Source organism: Bemisia tabaci, chromosome 7, assembly GCF_918797505.1.
Source record: "Bemisia tabaci chromosome 7, PGI_BMITA_v3".
NCBI classification, from domain to species: Eukaryota; Metazoa; Arthropoda; class Insecta; order Hemiptera; family Aleyrodidae; genus Bemisia; species Bemisia tabaci.
In genome coordinates, this window is record NC_092799.1 from 17,047,036 (window position 1) to 17,069,407 (window position 22,372).

Below are 22,372 nucleotides of genomic sequence, written 5' to 3' on the forward strand. Positions count from 1 at the left end.
TATCAATCGGACAACGTACAAAATAGGACGAGCTATGTTGAGCAATGAATTTTTCTTTTTTTTAGAAAAAAAAAGAAAAAAAAATTACGAGCACTCGACTATAAATCACGTTTTTTTGCCCAGAAAAGTCACGACGAGGGACATAAAATATGCACATGCTGATGTGGATTCCTGCTGACACGTTAAACACTTACACAAATGACACGATTAAAACGCTACTTTCCCTATTCGCAGGTTTGGGACTAACGTTAAAAATGTAATTAATATAATTAACAATCAACTTTGTAGTCTAGGGAGAGCTGAGCTGAGCATGCATAAATATTAGTTTTCACTCGTTACTCTTCAAAATAATTTCTAAATTCTCGGGGATGAATATAAAGCAATGCGATATGAGTTATGATACGAGCGACGAATATGGTTGAATGAAGACGAAAGGAAAAAGAAATGGGGGTGTTGGAGCACTGATGTGTCCTGCCCCTCCCCCACAATCTACCGTTTGATTAGATTCAAACTAACGTTCAAATGCTCTTTTCACTTAAAATTCTTTGGCACTTTACTTCAAACGGAGTCGGAAGTAGGTTGCTGGCTACGTCATGTCATCATTACTTAATGGTGTGCTAGAATACATTTACTTTACAGAGGTAGCCTTTCGTACCTTTGCAAGTTAAATGCCGAATTTTTTACAAATTTGTGAACCATCATTCACCAAAAAAAAAAAAAAAAAAAAAAAAAAGGAAAAAAAAGGGGGAAAAAGTATGGTAATTTGGTAAGATGTATGTTCCAGATCCCTCCTGCTCTAGGTTATTTTTTTCCTTCAAAAATTAGTAAGTTCTGTTCTTTTTTTTCTTTCCTATCATACAAGATAATATCAGAAAATTTAAAAAAAAAAAATCAACTGGCTTCTTGCTCGAAAACTAAATGAAAGTTATGCTTCAAATAAAGACCAAGGTAAAAGAGAAAAGGGGTAAAAAAAGATATTTATGAAATTTTTTGGACAAGAATTCGTCGAGAATTTTAAAATATTCTCGATGCACAATTTTTAACGGTCCAATATGACCTAACTGACGAATGCACTAAAGACGCTTCTGAAAGCCCTGGAGAAAAATCGTTTTCAGAACTATCGAGTTTCGCAAATGCAAATCTTACAGAAGGTCTGCACTGGAAAAAAACACATTGGATCTAGAGTCCAGACTCTTAAAAACATCAACAAGAAAAAGTATTTTTGGTTCAATCAGAATCTAGCTTAAATCAAGAACCAAGCCTCTTAAATTAAGCGGATTTCGTTTTGATTCTAGCAAAAATCCGACTGAATCAAGAGTATTTTTTCTCGTCAATGTTTTCAAGAATCTGGACTGCAGATCGAATAAGTTTTTTTTTTCCAGTGTGGTAGTATTTTTTTGAGAAATCAAAGTCTTAAAAGTTAAGTCAGTTCCTTAAAACACTTCATCTACCTTTTTTTTTCTATCCCGAGAGGGGCACTTTACGAAACAACACATACTGATACAAAAAAAATAAAAAATATTTTGACTGGCCATCATCAAGATATGCGGTTCTTCGCACTCGGTGATTGCAATACACCATCGACTAACGCAAGGTTCATCTACCCGTGCAATTAGTTGATTGAGGAGTCAAACACCCCCTCCCCCGCCGGTAAAACCCGCTTCAACCCCGCCCTCCCGTCCTCCCACGTAACCGCCAAAACTGACTCGCCAGGTATTAAAGTCTCGTCAAGAGACTTACCCCTAACAAATCAATAATAACCAACTACCGCGTCTGTGGGTATGAGGAAAAGAGCACTTAACCTTAGGGCGGCTAAATAAGATCGTGTAAATAATGCAGCGCTTCCCTAGCCTGGGTTACACGCACCCAAGTGCTCGGTATGGAGGTCAGTATTCCAGTGGGGCAAATTTTAATTAATAGATAAAAAAATATTCTGCCGCTTGTTCGGAAAACTTTCCCGGAAAGTTGAGCGGGTGTTCTTTCGCGGTGTTGCAGAACACGAGTAAGATTGCTCCTATTACCGGCACGAAAGATAGATTTTTTCCCCCCTCCAACAAGTAACCGTTTCGTAAGAATCGAAACTTGTGAGGAGTTTGATAAAAATGTGTTTTCTTACATGATGATTAAAAAAAAGAAAAGAAAGAAAGAAAAAAAAGCTCTCCGGCTAAGCAACCGAAGTTTTCGACTTGAAAAAGTTTAATAATTAGATAAATGTCAATGACATTTAAAAAATAAAAAATAAAAAAATAAAAATAAAAAAAAATTGAAATTCATCGTAAAAGTTAATCTAGAAGTTTAGGTTGACAGCTTGGCGCAGTCACCATAAAAATTAGGCTAGAGGTCTCTTCAAAAGAATTTAGTAAATTTAGTACTAACCACTGCATTCGAATTAAAAATAAATTCAGATTTCTTATGTTAGGGTGGAAACTTGAGTAGAAAAAGAGTCGAACTAATCAACCTATCACTAAACAAACAAAAAATAAACGTCAAACGCTGCTTCGACGATGATTCACAGAGCGAATTTGGTAAACTAGGACGAAAAAAAAAAAAAAAAAATGTTGAGTGGACAACAAGGAAAAGATGCAAGTCATGTAATAAAGTCTGGTATAAAAAGAAAGGGATAAATTGCGGGATTAGGAAACAACCAGTGCGGTGATATCTGAACTTCGAGAAGTACGTGAACTTGAAGGATGAAAACAATTGCCAACATAACTAACAATAAGCTTCTAAGCAACAGCTGCATTAATAAGATGCGTGAAAATGCTGGAAATTAAGAGGATGGAGTTAATTAGAGAAAAGAAACTCTTGCCAAATGTGAAAGGGAGGAGTACAAAAATTAGGGCCTTCTTCATTATAAGCTCTTGAAAACTAAGTAATATGTATACGATACATTGAACTGATGCACAATGGAAAGAATCAATGGAAGAAATCGGATGAAAATTGGAAACTTTAAAAGCTCATAACTTCATTATCACAAAACGTGAATGTCTTAAAAAGTGGTTTCTCGTAAAATTTACTCTAGAAAGCGCCCTTCAAACTTTAAAAGTTCCCACAAAATAAATAACTACATTTGCAGTTTTAGTCACTAGATTCATATCCGACGTCTCCTATTGACTCGATCCACTTTGTGACGCCAGAAGAGGGTGTTCACGTGCGTTGAGGTGGAGACGTTCATCGTCGAAGAAATTGCAAAGACGCGTATCTCGCCTGGGGACGTCGCAAAATAATTTTATATTATAATTCGGAAATTGAAAAATACTCAAAGTAATTCCTTAAAAAGTTCTCCGATTTTTCTGCTCGGTGTGAAGAATATTATCTGATAATTTAGTGTTGCTTCATTGTACTCTGATAAAATAAAATGGCATCGGAGATTTTGAGACACCGCGAATGAGATACGCGTTTTTGTAATCTCACCATCGTTAAACGATCGGGGGCGAAAGCGAAAACTCAATCTTGATTCAAAATGCATCGGAGATGAAAAGGGCTTCGTGCATATGATCAAAGGAAAATAAAATGTCAGCGCAGGGATACGGAAACGCGATGAATACCAGAGATAGCTACGAAAAATTTTCAGGAAAAAGAAAAAGCTTTCCCATTGCGCCTCGCGCAGGAGGTAGGCGGCCACGTGTTGTGATAGGTACCACGTGTTGGGTGCGCACCGCTTTCTAGAAAGCTGAAGAGGGCTACGAAAATCAGTCACTGATTAAAATATTATTACCTGTTCAATTTTATTCCTCCGAATGCATTTCGAACTAAGACTAGTCTCGCACAATGAAATTGGAGCCACCGATATGTTGAAGGAGAAACTGTGGTCCCAGTGGCAGATATGAGAAGAAATCAGATAGAAAGCGAACTTTTGCGATCGAAGACTTTCATTTATCAGGAAAGAAGCAGTGTCAAGCTTTGCATTTAAACATAAATGACGATGGAGCGAATTAAAAGAATTAAAACGCATTCGAAGTATCAATGTTAACAGTAATTTTTTTAGATTTGAATCCAGAGATAAACAAACTGCTGTCAATCGGAAAAATTAAAGATTTAGATCCATATCGGGGGGGGGGGGGGGATTTTGTTTTTTCGTGACTCACGTAGGCATAATTGATCGTATTCGCGCGCAAAAATTCGCTTCAAGATTACTCAAGCAAAAATGTTTGGGTCATAGTTAACGAAAACTGTGCAGAGTGACAAGAGTTCCCTATAGTTTTTTAACATTCCGACTTTTATGTTTTTTAACAAAATTTTCCGGGATTTTTCAGGACTTTGGACGAGAAAGAACAAGAAAATTCGAGGTTAAATGGTAACATTTCCTGTTCAGGGTTGTGTATATTTACTGGATTTTTCAGGTTTTCCCAAAAACTTTCCGAAAAATTGTCACACTAATGTAGCAGTGGGAGGGAAGGGAGAGTGTTAACAGAGACTGGCAGAGCTTTGAGTTGCATGAAACGAAAGAAACTTACGGAAAAATCAAAATTTTATGAAGCTTCACGAGGATGAAATAAATCTTAACACCAATGAATAGCACGATTCCCGATGAAAGAACCCATACGAATGGTAAAGATTTTTGAACGCACGATAACAGAGCTGGTCAATTCAACCTATACATCCTCATAGTTTTCTTAGAAATAGCTGGAAACAGCATGTATTCCGATGCATTTGCTGTACTATATTTAGAAGTTGACAGGTTTCTTCCTTTGCATATTTTATTTTTAGTGACAGTACATCATACTTATATCGTGTTCGAATTCAAAGAAACTGCTAACTTTGCGCTCACGGTTCATCAACAGCGAATGCATCGGAGAATTTGCGACTGGTCAGCTATTTTCGGGACAACACACAGAGACCACAACTTCGGACACCGTGAGCTTCTCTTCTTACACGATACGACATCAAAACTGAGCGTTGAATCTCAGAGTAACTGGACAGCGCGAAGCAGAAAGGAACCAAGCCACATCAGCTATTGCCAAATTTAATAGGGCACTTTAATTTTTTACATGATAACGGTTGTGCAGATTTTCGTGCAAGTTTCAGTGAATTTTCTGCTACGAAGCAAATTCCTTAAAATTTTCAAAGCAACCCGCACAGCTGGTCTCTTCTTAAAAATTCAAGTGCCCAGTTAAATTTGGCAATACCTAACGTGGCTTGGTTCCTTTCTACTAAATGCGGTCCAAATACATGAAAAAGTAAGGCATTTCACTCTAAAACTATTCTTTAACCCTCTGTGGCATGAATTAATTTAGGATCTCAGATTCTAGGGGGCACTTATCTATTCTGTAGCTTGCATAAAAAACATTGAGTACCAAATTGTTTTTCAAAATTGTAAATTTAAGGGAATCATTTCCTCAAAATTAGAAAAAACTAATAAAAATTCGCACATACAGAGAAAATAATCGATTTTTAAAACCCCAAAAAATACGTTGTTGCGAATTCGTAACGCTACGCCATAGAGCCCCTGGAGGGCACGTGTCCTTTCGGAGTCTTTTCGTTTCATGCCACCCTACATAGAACACGAAGATGCCAAAAAAAATAAGGAGAGGAAGACGAAGAAGAAAAAGAAGAAAAAGAGGAAGAAGAAGAGAAAGAAAAGAAGAAAACCTTGGAAGGCGGTCAAAAATGCAAAGAGACGGAAATTCGGTGGAGTGAGTACGAACGAAGCAGTGGTGCACACGAGGGTGGAGAGGCGTGTGGTGCGATTAAAAACTCCGAGGGGGTGAAAAACGTACGTGTGAAACGAGGGGGGCGCGAGAACGTGGTCCGAGAGGCTCGCGAGGGGCGCACGCGGTTCGACTGGCGTCGCGGCGCGGCGGATGATCCCGCGACCGCGGCCGCAGCGGAGGGCGGACTCGGTCAGAACCGCCAGGAGCCCCCCACCGCCCCCCCTTTACCCCCCTCCCCTCGATCCCACCAGGCGCCACCCGTCAGTGACTCCGGTGTAAACGCGTCTTGACCTTCCGCACGTATGAATGGCGAATGGAGGGGCTTGGAGAACAAGACGCATGAATGAAGTTTTACGATAACAACAAATTAAACAGCTGGTAACAGGGCTAATTTTTACATAAATAACACCAAAACGTTTCTGCTGAAAACTCAGCCTTCCTCCGTTGGATAAAAACAGTAAAAAATTGTAAAAATATGAAAACGTAGTACTTGGCTGTACACTGGAAAAAAAAAACTTCGTATCTTTCCTTCGGAAAATACACTGAAAAAACACATTGGATCCGTAGTCCAGACTATTGAAAACATTGACAAAAAAAAGGACTTTTAATTCAATCAGATTTGGACGGAGTTAAACAGAAAGGAACCAAGCCACATCGGGATCGAACCGAGAAAAAGAGGCTTAAAGTTTAGCTCCTGCATAAGACTCAATGTAAAAGTTAAACTTCAAGTTCAATTTCTGCAAAATTTGCTCCAGCAAAAACTTTGAATTTTTGGCAATAGATAGTAGAGCAGTGGTTGAGTTCAAAACCACTCATAACTCCATTTTTTCCAAAATGTGGGTTGGTTCCTTTCTGCTTAACTCAGTCCATTTAAGCTTAAATCAAAAGGAAACCCGCTCAAATTAAGAGGCTGGGTTCTTGATTTAACTAGATTCTGATTGAATCACGAGTCCTTTTTCTTGTCAACGTTTTCAAGAGTCTGGACTCTAGATCCAATGTGTTTTTTTTTCAGTGTACCTTTCAAGGCGAGGAAAATGTTTTCATAAAAGAACAAATTGTTGGATAACATCATTTTCCTCGCTTTAAAAGGTACAGCCAAGTACTACGTTTTCAGATTTTTACAATTTGTTACTGTTTGCATCCAACTGAGGAAGGCTGAATTTTCAGCAGCAACGTTTTGAGGTTATTTATGTAAAAATTAGCCATGTTACCCGCTGTTTTAATTTGTTCTTCTTGTATATCATGTCACGGGCTGTGGAGCGTCGAACATCTCATGAATGAAGTTAAGGCTATGTCAAGAAATACGTGTATTAAAGCTTCAAAATAACATGGGCCCTTCCCTTATGCGGCCTTGCTAAGGAATAACGCTGTAAGAGCCATCTCATTTTCCCCCCTTTCTTTATAAAGCAAAATATTGCCATTCATAATTTGTAGAAGAATCTACGAAAACAAATAACACCATGAACCACGTTTGATACCAAATAAATACATTGTCTCATCCTCAAGAGAGTGCTCTTAACGAGGGCACGATAAGAAAAACCCACACGAGACAGCGGAGCCAAGGAGAGAAAACAAAAGGACCTGTGTAAATACGGCAACGGAGTATCAATAAAAAGAGAAAACAGTCAAAATTCGCACGGTTTCTGAAATTCATAGAAGACTCAGACTGCGATTCGCGATCCCGAGGATTGCGGAACGCAGCCACGAGCGGCGCACAGTGGTACGAGTCGATGGAAATGGTCGGACATGATGTGAAAAATTAAAACAACAGGGTGTCTAGTTTTTTTTTTCATTTTGGGAAATCCTGATTTTTGACCGTTAAATCCTGATTTCATAATTTTTCGAAATCCTGATTTCATAATTTTTCGAAATCCTGATTTCATAATTTTTCGAAATCCTGATTTCATAATTTTTCGAAATCCTGATTTCATAATTTTTCGAAATCCTGATTTCATAATTTTTCGAAATCCTGATTTTTTGCGGAGAAAAGTTGAAATTTCTGCATAGGCGTATGCGAAAACATAAAAAAATCCAACCGGACAGCCGAATTTTCTCAAATCCTGATTTTACGACCGATTTTTCCTCAAATCCTGATATAATCTGGAAAATTCTGATGCTAGACACCCTGAACAAGTACATCTTCATTAATAGGAAAAGTTGAGGTTTAAAAATGGTTCCGTCGGTTTCCTCGTAAAATATCCTGAATGAGGCATCCCTAAAGAGGAGGAATACGGGCCGTTTGTGGGCCCATCCTGAATTTCCTTGACTCTACGATTTTTGCTCATAAAGGTCACTTTACGGAACGCATCATAGTTTCGTCATTTCTCGTCTCGTTTTAGGTCTTGTACTATAGTATAAACAGGTGTCAAGAGGTTGATTTTGGCAAAACATGCGAGTTCAGCGGTTCGGCGGTCGAATGCCGAAAAATCTGTGTTTTTCCTCAAAATCGGTCTTTAGATCCATACTTGAGCCAAAATCCTAAAGAGAGATGAGGAATGAAAAATTCGTTAAGCATTCAGAACACTGGAAAAGAGGATCTGGAAAAGAGCCCAGATTCTTAAAAAATGTGACAAGAAAAAATACTCTTGATTCGATCAGATTTCTACTTGAATCAAAAGGAAATCTGCTAAACTCAGAGGCTTGGCTCTCAATTCAAGCAAAAATCCAATTAAATCAAGAGTATTTTTTCTTAGCAAATTTCACGAGAGCTTGGACGCCAGCTGCAAGAGACTTTTTTTCCAGTGTAAAATATGGACCCTTAAAAAACAAATGATCGTGGAGTAGAGGTAATTCACCTGGGGTGGGCCCAAAAGTGGCTCTTATCAATACCCCTTATTTTTAAAGGGACGTTATGACATCAAAATTTGCAGTTGTATTAAAATATTTCTTGCCCGACTTCTCCCGATGGCGTATCCCACTGTGCGGTAGGGTGCCCCGTCTAATTAGTCAAATCCCGCGCGGGGAACATCCTCTGAACACGCGCCGCCACGCCGCACGGTGGATCGAGTCAATAGGAGAGGTCGGACAAAATTTGGAAACTTCAAACGCTTATAACTCCGTCTATACAAAACTTTGAGGTTCTGAGAGTGGTTCCATTGGTTTCCTCGTGAAATTTTCTCCTAAAAACACTCTGAAAAATCTAAAATGTGACGAAATAAACATCAAAATTCGCAGTTATAGTCAAAAATTTAAAGCCCGACCTCTCTAATTGACTCGATCCACTGTGCGCCGCTGCGAAGGTAAACGTTGACAAACACACGACCACAGTGGCACACACACAGACATACACGCCCCGACACAAAGGAGCGAAATCCGTCTCGAGCGCTTAAAATTCTCACGAGGTCTTCCAACTGCAAATAACGCGGCGAGAGGCCGTGCTTCATCCTTCCCAGAGTCGTCGATTTGCTTTCGAATGTCTTGGAGTCACGCAATAGGGTTCTTAGGAGATGCGTTATAGTAGAGAGGCCGTTTAAGCTATTGACATAAGCTACTTGTGGGGAGGAGTGGGGGCCCTCAGCTTGTCTTGCGATGTTCTGAGAAATTTGATGATTTCCGTAGAGAAACGACACTATTGCTGCCAAAATACCAATTTTTATGTGTGTCCTTTAGGGCGCTTGAGAGGGCTCTGACATTTTTTTAAAAAAATGTTTCAAAAACGTTCTTAATTTTCTCACATCATAGCACGTTTTGAGACCTGAGGGGGGGGGGGGGACTATTCACATAAGTCTCACATCTAATGCAGCGAATTAATCAATTTTCAACGGATTTTAGATTGCACATTTACATGTCTAAAAATTTCTGGGTATTACACTTAATTTCAAAATAATATTGGAAGAGGCCTTCTACGACTCAAATTAACATTTTATTTGTAAATTTTTGAAAATGCTCAATAGGGAACTCATTAACTGAACAATCCCACAGCTCGATGAACGTATGAACTCTAATTTGTGTTCGAATTCGCGCCAATTTTGATGAAAATTTTAGAAAATACGAACGGAGTGAACACAGTGTTTTCATTAAAGACTCTACGTTTAGAGAGATAATCATCCTCGATGAAGGTTTTTTCCCCACCATCAATAATTTCTAGGGGGGCTAGATGATACAATTTTCAATTCTGGGGGGGGGGGGGGGGGGGAAGCCTCTCTTAGACCCTCCTTCGTGCGCCTATGTTCCAAGGTGTTTATTTCAAAGAAGATCCGCGGTAAACGGATGCGGACAAAACGCCTTCAACCAGAGCGCGTAGGCAACATAAAATACACGGGGTGTATCACAAAATGCATAGCACCTTAAATGAAGGCGTTTTGTCGAGGAGACTTGGTTGCGATTGCGACGAACAGACGTGTTGTTGGCGCCGAGACTGACAACACGTGTAAACAGTAAAAGTATGACATTTGGACGAACTTTATCAGAATCAGCCTAACTACATTATACGTTGCATAATTTCTTGTCATGATTCATTTTTTCACCAGAAAAAGTAGCAATATTCTGACTTGAAATTTTGTAAATATAGTCCTCATAGTCAGAGAAAAATTCAGAGGAAGTTACAAGGAGTTATGTTGTTTAGTTCTCTGTTTAAAAAAAAAAAAAATAAATAAATAAAGTTGAGAGGAAGTCAGGCAACGTGAAATACGGATGTGCTGATTCTGATAAAATACATCCACTTTGCATGGTCAATTTTTCGGATACTCAACGGCAAGGCAGACTTATATTCAAACCAATTATAAGAAGGTGACTATCTCCAAATTGCGAGTAAGAAGCAAACTTGAAACTTTTGGTTTCCGTCATTTAGAATGAAGATTTTATTACTTAATCAGCAATAATTAATTTATCAGTAAAGAATGAATTTGGACTCGGAAAAGAAACAATATATATACAGCGTTCAGATCAATTTAACAGTCCATGTCTGGACAAAAATAGGATGTTCATCGAAGTTTTTTGGCAAGATTAATGTTACACCAAGAATGATTGGAATCATTATTGCGAGGAATCCGTTTACTTAGCGGTTGTCTGTTGTCTAAAATAAAGTACTTGTCATGTTGGGGAAGCTGTGCTTAGTAGAATATTTGCTAAGACAAAACAAGTTTTCCTACTTGAATGAAATTGCATTATGGGCTCATATTTCATTATTTAAAATTTTTATTGTAAATAGCCAACAAGCTCACATTTTTTTCTTTCTGTGAATTTTAAAAACCTGAAATTACTGATAGTTGTTCTGATTATCTCATTCTCATCAGCTCATTAAATGGAGGCTTCTAAACAAAAATTATTCTCCCATTCTGGGGACTAACAATCAGACAGATTCTTTACGAACATTCAATGTTGACAAAATCTTGAACACCATGATGATGGTGTGCCTTTGGAGTACTTTAATGTACACGATGTTGCAAGAACATCAACGTTGCTTGAACATAGCAACACAGGTCAACATTTATGGTCAACCAATTTTCAATTGAATTGATGTTCTTCAAAAATGAATAAAGGAGAGCAAAGCTAGAGGTAGAAAATAAGCTTAAAATTTTTTTAAAAAACCGGCAACAGTTTTCATGCACATAAGAACTAAAACAGAACTTACCTCTTGACTGGGGATGATTCATCAGAATAGCCAAAGGACATTCATCATCGTCTAAAATATATTCTCGGTTGTTGTTGTTTTCGCCAGGTACAGATGCTCCATTTGTATTTGTTGAGTTTTCTAAAGGTATTGCATTGTTCACCTGCAACAAAGGGGATTTAATAGTAAATTTCTTCTGCAAATAGAAGAGAGTTCCACCTTCCTTTATATCACCTAACTTTCTCCAGACAATCCCCTTACCCTTCATACCACCTTACTTTCTTCCATCGATTTCCTTACCAGGTTTCGTATATTTTAAAGTGGTTCATTATGGTAAAATTGTCTGATATACATAATGAGTAAAAATTTTTGGCAACCCATAAGGTCTGAAAATGTGTTGCTATCTATTTACATTTTAATTACAGATAATAGAAAAAAAGAGAAAAAAGAAAGGATGTAGTTCCTCTTTTTTCCAAACTACACAAAGCCACTTATGTATGTGGCTTTCCTGTCCTTGAATAAGTTTCAGAGAGACAATTTTTTTAAATCTTCCTTTGATAACCTCTAAATGTCTTCCAACAAACTACACATTTCTTTCCTTGAGCAAAAAAAAACTAGACCTTGCATCAGTTAAGTTTCCAGTTGTTTACATCTGACCATCACATGCAAAAGATAAATTTGGTAATAATTTCTCAGAGGAAGGTGCTGATTTTCGCTATCAGCGCAAAATGGCTGCATGATGACGCCATCGCACTTGGTCAATCCTCCAACGATGTAGGGCTACAGCAGCGCAGTGACTTGCAAACAGACAGCAAACAACTGCCAACTTATCTAATGCATGTTCTAGACGAACTGAATTGATCTTGTTTTAGAAGGCTCTACTGATGTACACTGAACCACAAATGGATTTATTTAAATTGGAAGAAATTATATCCATTCTGGCATGAGCCTGGAGATCCATAAGCATACATGCAAGTTAGGGCTCAAATATTAGAACAGTTCATTGTTCATTTTGATTTAAATGCGTCCAAATCTACACTAAAAGACAACTGCATTATTTTGCTTGCCAATTAAATACTCTTATGAGAGTGGGTCTGTTGCAAACTTCAACAGGAGCAAAATCGAGAATAATTTCTCATGAAAAAATGCTCATAAATAACCGTGAAATAATGGAGAAAACCTAAAATTCACTCCTTGCTGAACAGCCTGTCTCAAAGATTTTCACAATTTTTTGACTTCCCACTTCAAAAAGTATACTACCACAGCCACATTATTAGTCAAAGATGAGTCAACCCAGTCTCATAACTATGCCAACTCAAAATAATTGTTGTCTTCGGAAACAGTTCCTCAATTGAAAATAAATAAATTGAGGAACACCTCTTATCCAAAATCTTTACTTCCCTGTTTTCCAAGTTTTGTTTATAAAGACAGACTATTTTTGTTGTTTTAACTTTTTAACTGAGAACTGCATCAAACGTCAGCAGTCATTTTGAGCTTTGCAATGTGCTAGGGGACCAGGAGACTTCCTGAATTAAATTATGTCCTTACTCCGATATACTTACAGAGGCAGAGAGCTCAAAAATGCTAGAATTGCTGGCGCATATTGTGCCGTGAAGGAGTGAATTTCAGACTTGGCAAATGCGCTTATTGAGATTTCAAACCAGTTTCATGATGAGATAACTCTTGTTTATGCTCTAGAGGAAGTTTTCAACAGATGTGAGTGTAATTAAATTGTGATATGATTTATGCTATAATCATTGGATTTTGAAATGATCCAACTGTGCTATCTCCTTTTACAGGGTTCACGTCAAGAAGATTGCTTCAAATTGATGAAAAATTAACAACTGGTGATGCTAAACATCTCAATGCAAGTCACAGAGCATTCTTAAAAAGTTGATAAAAAAGAATGAAAACGGGCACTACTCCCCAATGCTCTCATAAATCTATGACAGCATTTCATATGACTATACTCACTTGAACAAGGCAGTAATTATGAGGATCTTCTTTATCGAGACCATATTTTGCTAACATTTCACGAACCACAGCTGCTGCAGAGTCCCGTACGGAGAGTAACAACGTTTTGTACGGAACATCTTTACACAGTGATTCACCATAAATTCTTAAGGTACCACCAGTGTCAGGACCACCATCTTTACTTCGAAATTGCTGCAGTTTCCTTTCCAACTTCTGCTGTCTTCGTCTCCGCATCACAGCCTCAGGGTTTGATATTGACCTGGTGAAACTGGTCTCCGGCAGCTCTGTGAACAAAAATTTGGACATTAGATACTCGAAGGCATTCAGCATTGGGGTTTATGTGACCTCCACTGTAAAACCACTAAAATTTTTGCGATTTTGAATTATGCAATTTAGATCAGTAGACTGTACTCGGAATTTGCACCACTGGTCCCTGGGAGTTCTCAACTAATATCCACCGGTTGTGCAGTGGTCTTCAGAGAATAATCATTATAGTAGGAAGTTGGTAACTTTTAGGTTTTGATCAAGAAAGTATGATGAATATGGAGAAAGCTGGAGGCAAATTTAGTGATCATATGACTGACAGCCACTTTGATCAAGACTCTAAATGAACCATGTCACAGATGAAGGGGTTAAGATACAATTTTCATGAACTTGACAAAAAGGTCACTTCAAGTTATGATTTTTGCCTAGTGCATACGAGAAAAAATTCAAAAATAAAGCTCATTTTTACGTTTCCATGTACGAGCTTCAAGTTCATTAGTGTTGTCTATTGCTATGTGATATTTCAAATTCACATGCATTTGTCTCCAAATCTTAAAAAAATGTCTTTAAATCCTTCCTTTTTGATACCATTCAACCGTTTGTGAGTTTGTTGCGATAGAGACATTTTAAGAGCTTTCAACACACATTCTCGCTTCCAAGAATACTATTAGCGCAACTAGCGCACCATTAGCGAGCACCATTCTAAGTTGTTCTACAGCCAAATGATGATTTTCAAATTGCGATAAACTCAAGTTTGACCAGTTTTTTTTTAAATTTTATTTATTTTTATTGATAATTCTTTAGTATAAAAATAAAACGAAAACGAACCTGTGTATAATTTTTCAGCGACTCCGGAATCATTTTCATCGGTGACTGTGGTAGAGCTGCCCGTGCTTTTTACTCGGTTTAACTTCTCCTGTTTTTTCAGCTGTTTCTTCTCTCGTTTGGATAATTTTCTGCGGAAACTTGAGCCACTCTCTTGAAACGTTCCAGCTGGCACCTGACACGAAGAAAAACACAGTTCCATCATGAAAAATTATGGGCCTTTATATTTTCTTTAAAAAAAATCCTCACCACTAAAGACTCTCGAATATTGAACACTAAGAGTAAAATTCTACTTAGCAATCTTCAACTCATTTATTCCTTTCTAAAATCCTTCTATCACTCAAAATAACATTAAAAACATTCCGTTCTATTCTGTACTTTGATATTCAAATTTATTACAAAAAGCGGGAATGATGATACTTGTGGACACACAGAATCTAAAGAGAATGATGGTTTTTTGATTTTTTACGGTTCCACTGAGGCAAAGCGATATTAGACATGCGGAACATCTGAGAAACAAAAGAACTTTAATGATCCGTGAGTGGTCCTCCCAGCGAAGATTTCAAATTAGGAAGTTTCATTGGTCGAAGGATGTAGAATCTCAACTTACATTGGTTGTGTCATCTATCCTCCGAAGCAGGAACCGCCCCTCCCGATCGTCCTTGTGCCAGTTAAGTTGGACTAACAATGGCTTCTCCGTTACATCCAGTCTTCGCTCATCTGTGAAAACATACATCAAAGATGTTATTAGTGGAGCTGGCAGTCAACAGGAAGAGAGCATCAGAACAGAGAACAAAGAAAAATGACAACACCTCCCTCTGTGATACTTCAATGATTACATTAAAACAAACTCCGGCCGTGGAAGTCGTACTTACGGGTTGGATAGACATACTACCCGCGTTCCGGGCTCAGAGGCCGAAAGTTCCGAGCGTGGCACCCGGAGCAATCGAAGCTGCGGATACAGCACCCGGAACTTTCGGCCTCTGAGCCCGGAACGGACGGTATGTCTATAGAGCCCGTAACTTTTTATTTCAATGCACTCATTGGCTGGTATGCTGATTTTTTTCATATTCTCTTCATTTACCATTTAACAAGATCAAATCTGTTGATAAATAGTATATTAAGACAGAGATATACAAAATAAAAACCATCGCTTAACTCTAATTTTACGCGGTAGGAGTGCAGATCTCTCCACGTACACAAAATCATTGACGAGATTGTTCATTTTGAAAAATCAAAGTCTTAAGTTTACCATAATACAGAATAGAAGCTTAGTTTTGGATAAAATGTTTTAAAGAATAAATACTTACGGTATTTGCTTCCAGAGCTACCCCCATTTTCATGGATTTCGTAGAGAGCATACTCTGGGACAGATAACATTCGCATATCCGGACGGAACTTTTCAATGAGTGTTTCGATTACATCTTGTGATGTTGCGTCAGATGCAACGCGAATACATTTGGTAGCTACTTTCTGCCCTGAATCTTGGAAGTAGAAACGCATTACCCCGTGGAACACCAAATACTGCAAACAGAGAAAAAATCGAATATTAAAACACACGTCAAAAATAATAAGAGTTCTGAGATGCACACGCTTATTTTTCATTTTTTCTGAAAATTAATAAGTAAATTAATCATTCCGGAAGTCATGAATCCTAAAAAAACGGTTCAATTGAGAAACCGAGGATGTCATCTTGCTCAACTTAGTTTATATTTTCCAATTCTTATAAAAATTCATTTTTTTGCACCTGAGAGTGATTCTCCACTTTAGTTGAAATTATACAGCGCCTATACTGCCGTCTTAAGTAAAAAAAAGCCCGAGTAACATTTTCAAAAACAATTTCTTCCAAAATGCTATTTTGCAAGAAAATAAGCAAATGCGTATCCTTGAAATTTCGAACCGATTCTGGCGCACCGTTAAGAGCTAAAAATTTAAAAAATGAATCCTTGTGACGAATGGGTTTTCTTGTAAGTAATAGGGTGTTTTTTTTTCACTGGAAAAGAAAAACACATTGGATCTAGAGTTCAGACTCTTGAAAACATTGACAAGAAAAAATACTCTTGATTCAATCGGATTTTTGCTTAAATCAAGAACCAAGCCTCTTAATTTGAGCGGATTTCCTTTAGATTTAAGCACAAAAATCTGATTGAATCAAGATTATTTTTTCTTGTCAATGTTTTCAAGAGTCTGGACTCTAGATCCAATGTGGTTTTTTTTCCAGTGTGGTTTTTATTGTAACGTGCGGAAGAAAAAAATAAAATTTAGAATGAAGATACTGCGTTTCTGCTGTGGACGGCAATACGGGAGCCCTCCCACGAGAGCTTTCGGAATGACTTGGCTCTTTTTTTCATTTTCCTCCCCCGGTTCTGCGTGTTCATCGGTGCAGTGTGCCGGTCGGCGGTTTCCTAATTCAATCAGAACCGCATTCACTCGTTTTAACTGCGACTGACATAACTGTTGCACTTCTGAACATTGTTCCCGGCATCCCGACGTCCTCGCATCCCGGGTTAGACACCCCGCCGGAGGCTTGCCACATTTCGCGCGGTTAACGTAACATGCGATCCATATGGTGTTGGGTTGCTCGTATTTAACGTGCGAACGTAAGGATATGACTCCAGGGTGTCTATTAAAACAGGCTGGCCAAAAATCAGTACTTTTACAGTACTTATTTAGCACATTCTCAAGAAATTCAGTACTTCCACTGGAAAAAAAAACACTGGATCTAGAGTCCAGACTCTTGATAACATTGACAAGAAAAAATACTCTTGATTCAATCGGATTTTTTCTGGAATCAAAACGAAATCCGCTTAAATTAAGAGCCTTGGTTCTTGATTTAAGCTTAAATCTGATTGAATCAAGAGTACTTTTTCTTGTCGATGTTTTTAAGAGTCTGGACTCTAGATCCAATGTTTTTGTTTTTCCAGTGCTCCTTAACAGAAAAATACAGTTCTTTTTCAGTACCTTCATTTGACGGAATTCGAAAAATTTCAAAAATTTGAATTTCTCGCTCTAATTGCCACAAAAATGACAAAAATTCCGGACCTCCTTGCGGAATTTCCGCACTTTTTGGTACTTCCGGACCGACCGTAAAAAATCAATGCTATTTCCGACCTTTCCATAATATCCGGATAGTATACACCCTTCACAAGTGCACAGCGCCATCCGAGTCACTCGGCCAAAAGTTCGGCGAAACGGCAACCTCGGCCGGGAAGCGGTGGAGTGGGCGAGACGGATGTGTGGATGCCACAACACCGGCACCGGGCACCGGGACCGGAAACGCCGGGCGCGGAAATGCCCGGTACACGATCGGAAAAGCACATAACCGACGGTGACGCCAATTTCGGGGAGAACCGCGGCTCCGCGCCAAAAAAACGCGTGGAGATAATCGTTTCTGCCGACGAGCGACGCGGCGTTCGGCCGGTTGCGCACACGTCATCGTTGTCTGGACGCGGACGTTACTGGAGCGGAATCAACGCTATTCCTCTCGGGTTGACCGACTTCGGCGGCCTGGCAGTGGCTCCGGCACCGAGTGCACGGGTCTGCAAAAAGTACAGATCACCATCACGGAGAAGGAAAACTTCGGTTCAAATGAACATTGAAGTATTCAGCCTGGGTAACGTCTAGGTTTTTGATCTTAAGGACACGACTTCATTTCAAAATATAGGATATACTAGGGGGCTATGCCCCCAGGCCGCTACCCGGCCCAACCCCAAGAGGGTGCTTCGCCCTCTCTTAGACCCGCTTCGACAAAAGAACTACAAAAAAAAAAAAAAATGAAAAGATTTTCATACCCGACTCTCATTTGGATTGCATTTTGCAAAAAGGAACCAAGAGCATTCTAGTGTCGCCAAGATTGCGCAACTCTATTTGCCTTGCAAATATAGACTGATCACCTAAACAAGTTTTATCTTTGCTCCCAATCAATTATCAATTAAAGACGAATATTACCTTTGTAAATTTAATATTTTGCATGATTTCAGTAATTTTACTGCGAAGAACTTAAGTTGCACAATCCTAGCAACATTGGAATACTCTTGGTTCCTTTTTGCAAAATGCAATTCATTTGTCCAATCTCCCTCTGGCCGGGAGCGATTGGACAAAGAAGAAAACCGTCATTTATTTCAAACTTCAGGCCAATACTGAAACGAAACGAAACGAAACGAACAGAACGGAGCATTTCGCTACTTTTGGGTAGTCTGTCACTTTGGGAAGTCCTTTGACAAATCACGAATTTTCGGAAATATTAACTAACATTTTCTTTCCGGTTTTCAGGGAATTTAGTTCTTGATTTGATCTAAATAGTCCGAAAATTTCAAGAAAAAATGCTCTTTATTTTCCTCATATATACATATTTTCTGAGAGAAAATTTGGCAGCATTCAAATGCTCATACGGCGTTTTTCCTCAGCACGGCAGTATTCTCGACCTGCCGTCACCTCCCGTACTTCATTTGCGTACACAGAAGCGCGGATTTCAGCGCGGAGGACACCGGGGTACCGGAGGGGGTGGGGGGGGGGGGGCGCTAGAGACGTGAGAAGCGACGTGGACCCAGTGATCTTTGCTGGAAGTGGCGCGTAGGGATAGCGGGGGCGGGGGATTGGGATGGCCGAGGTGGAGTCAGCGGTGCATCAATGAATCATTGACCGCAAAACGGCGTGATTGACGCTGCAGCTGGCGGTGGCGGATGCCCGAGTCCGGTGCCGGTCCCGCTACGGTGGCCGCTCATCGCGTCGGGAGAAAGTCAATTTCAGTTTTTCGCGCCTGCCCTGGCGCCTCACCTCGCGCTCACCCACTCTCTTTTTTCCTCCGCGGTCGGTGGCTCCAGACCCCATCCTCTACGAGGACCAAGCCGATGGACGACTCCACCACCTAGAACCTGCGGGCCGATTATTGAAATTGATAGACAACAGAGACAAAAGAGATATGGAGAGATCCTATTGGTGGAAGCGGGTGATTACAATGGACAAAGGAGGTAGGTAATAGACTAAGTAACGGCAACCCACGAGGGACCCGATAGTTAGTCCATCATTTTCTCCCTTAGCCTGTAGGAAACACCCATTTCAACCAATAGGATCGCTCCATACTCCTTATGTCTTCTTTGTCTATCGCTTTTTCCACCAGTTTCAATAATCGGCCCGCTGGGGAGAAGTGCGGACACGTAGAAATGTAGGGCTCAAGAGGGTAGCAAACCTTCTGAAACGAAAAGAACTAGAAAAATGCCGCTGCTGCCGATCTTTAGATTCCAATCTTGAACCAAGGGTAACGTTGTATGAGGTCAACGATCATGGTGTCAACGAACCAAAAATCTGATCGTGGAGTCAACGACTGTCGACCGCTCGACGTCCTGCTCAACATGAGCCCTGAGCATGGTGTCAAAGATCACAGTGTCAACAAATGGAAAAATATCTTCCTCATTAGTAAAACCAAGAAAATGAGTCTCCAGGAGATGTTCGAATAGTTAGTTAGGTTATACGCAAGGGCAGGATAGATTAGGTAAGGTTATAGTTAGGTAGGGTAAGGTCTGGGAAGGTTTGATTCAGTGAAGTTGGGTTAGGTCAGGTCAGGTCAGGTAAGATAAATTTGGGATAGGCTAGGTTAGGTTGGGTAAGGTAAGTTTAAATATCACAAGAAAAATGAGACTTACAATTTGAAAGATTCTATAGAAGGAAGTTTTAAGTTTCGTTGACACCGTGGTCATCTTTTAGATAGGAGGCAGATTTGTATTTTATTTTTGGATGATCAAGATGTTGACAAAAACGTAGAAAAACTGTTAGTTGACACTCTGATCGTTGGAACAATAGCGTCTTCCCGCAAAAACGAGTGAATTTATGAAAAACTAAGTCCAATTAAATAATTTTCATCACGTGTTACACCCATCCAACTTTTCTACTCTGGCGTTAAAGTCTCTGAGTCAGCTGAAAAGCTTTAACGTTCTCCTTAATTTGGTGGATATGCAATTGTACCTTCCTGGAGGTCAAAGTAGTTGTATCACGTGTTTCGCCCTATTTGACTTTTCTACTCCGGCGTTCAAGTCTCTGAGCCAGCCGAGAAGAGCTCACGTTCTCCTTCATTTCGTGGATACGCAACTTAACCTGCTCGGAGTTGGAGGCCGAATAGTTTCGTTGCTTCATATCGTGATCGTGACTGGATCAATGCAAAAACCTCATCTTTCGGAAGAAAATTTCCGAGAGTTGAACTTTGAGGGAAAAACAATCTCAAGGAGCGCCTCCAAAACTGTAGGTATACTTCAAGCATTACGCTGCCTCTCCAAGCCCGTTCAGAGGAAATTCACTGACTTTCCGTTCCGAAAAATTTCTTATGATCTTTAAATTCCTACGTGGGGGACAAATGAGGCTACAGAAAAATAATACTTGCAACGCGCAGCCGACGCGCCGACTAAAAAATTATATTTAGCTCATGATAACGTTTAAAGTCCAATATCTTCCTGCGTTTAATAACGTGGACGCTAGGAGAAGGAAAAATTTGATATTCCGCAAATTTATCAAATCAACAAGCCAAAAAAAACGCTGATAAAGAGAGAAAAAATCGGCGCCACAGAGACGCGCCGCGCCGACGGCCGCACTGCTGACCACTTACAACTTTTACAGCGCTGCAGCACAGGAACATTGCAATAGCCAGGGGAGCGGGAGGCATAAGAATATCTGCATGGGCTCCGTCTGTCAGGCCGTACTACGAGTGCCAACAGGTGGCGCCCCCAAGCGGCTGACGTAACAACCTCGTAGTACTACGCCACGAGACCTTTCAAAACAAACGGATCGGGAGCGCGAGCGAGCGCACAGTGCAGTGTCCTTATGGGCGGATGGGAAATAATTCATATCTGATCGAATAATGCATGGAATTCAATGAAATTTTGACAGTGTTAAGTATTCATCATGTTCTTCCTTGTATTAAAGTCAAACTTTCCAAAATTCCCCAAATGATTGAGTATGGTGTTGCCAAATTTTGCCAAATGTGCCGTTATTTTTCCACTTATTTTAATGACATGAGTACATTATTTTTGTGGTAAAAGAGAGAAAACCAACCTGAAATCACTACTAATAAGGCTTACGAGGGTATATCTGGCCCTCTCATAACACCTCCAAAATACAGTGTTGCCAACACGCCTGGAAAAAACAGTTTTTTTAGCAATAATTCAAGGATTAAAATGTATAGATTCACGCAAGCTCGCTCCAAAAATCGACCGTATACTCACAGATTCTAACGATGCATATTTTATTTTTTAACTCTGGGCCTAACAAAACTAAGGTCTATCCTTTCTTTCATTCCCAATTTCAATGCTGCGTGAAATGAAAGCTGAAAAATTCAAATATACACTATAAAATAATGAGGTTTCCGAGGATCAGCATGAGAAAAAGGACGAACACTTGGATTTGGTCATATTACAAGTCTTTAATAAAAAGGAGAAGGCATTTCAAAAAATAAAAAATTCAGCACAGTAAAACATCACCGAAAATTTACAGCAAACTTAAACTTCACAAGAGACAAGAGAAAAAAGAAAGATAAAAACAAAAAATCCATAAAAATACACAAAATCCATAACAAATACACAAAATCCATAAAAAATACACGACATTTCGTCAAATCTTCGTCTGAGACACGTTTGTTTGCGAATAGTTCTGCGGAGTTTCCCCTCAATTGTTGTAACGCACTCCTTTTTCGATGCCCGTGTCCACAAGTCGAAGAGATCTAGTCCAGGCGCCTGGTAGCTAAAAATGAGGCTACCTGGAATTTCGGGTACACAACGATTTTTTGACCTACTTTATGTTTTTTGGGTCGCTGAATCCGAATCTGAAGTTTCCAACCGCGTATCTGGTGAGCATATTCCGCCATTTTGAAAAAATGGCCTAAAAAGGCCTTTTTTGCGGTTTTATTGATATAGCGGCTACGCATGAGAAAAAGTCCCGGATTGAGTTAATGTTTTGAATAGCTGACATAATTTGAAAGAAAATGGTGTGTACATATGCTAGGTTTGCTTAAAAATTGAGGAAGATCCAGCATCGTGAACATCGCGCCCATTCACGTTTTCGCGGCGCACCCGTCAACGCGCGATCCGGCTCGCCGCGGTCAGCCAAGTTCCGAAGCGTT

The 22,372-nt window shown here is 39.5% G+C and overlaps 1 protein-coding gene across 5 annotated transcripts in view; it reads right to left on the bottom strand.

Moving 5' to 3' along the window:
* cno (adherens junction formation factor afadin) overlaps positions 1 to 22,372 on the bottom strand; it is a 289,893-nt gene that overhangs the window by 165,243 nt on the left and 102,278 nt on the right. For 4 of the 5 annotated variants that reach the window (XM_072302285.1, XM_072302284.1, XM_072302283.1 and 1 more), the window contains exons 3-7: positions 15,579 to 15,792; positions 14,879 to 14,988; positions 14,272 to 14,443; positions 13,180 to 13,463; positions 11,227 to 11,368 (exon numbers count right to left, since the gene is read on the bottom strand). In XM_072302285.1, coding sequence (XP_072158386.1) covers positions 11,227 to 11,368; positions 13,180 to 13,463; positions 14,272 to 14,443; positions 14,879 to 14,988; positions 15,579 to 15,792 — 922 coding nt within the window. Of the gene's footprint in view, positions 1 to 4,457; positions 4,661 to 11,226; positions 11,369 to 13,179; positions 13,464 to 14,271; positions 14,444 to 14,878; positions 14,989 to 15,578; positions 15,793 to 22,372 lie in introns of those variants that run through there. The other variant, XM_072302288.1, reaches the window with a different exon arrangement.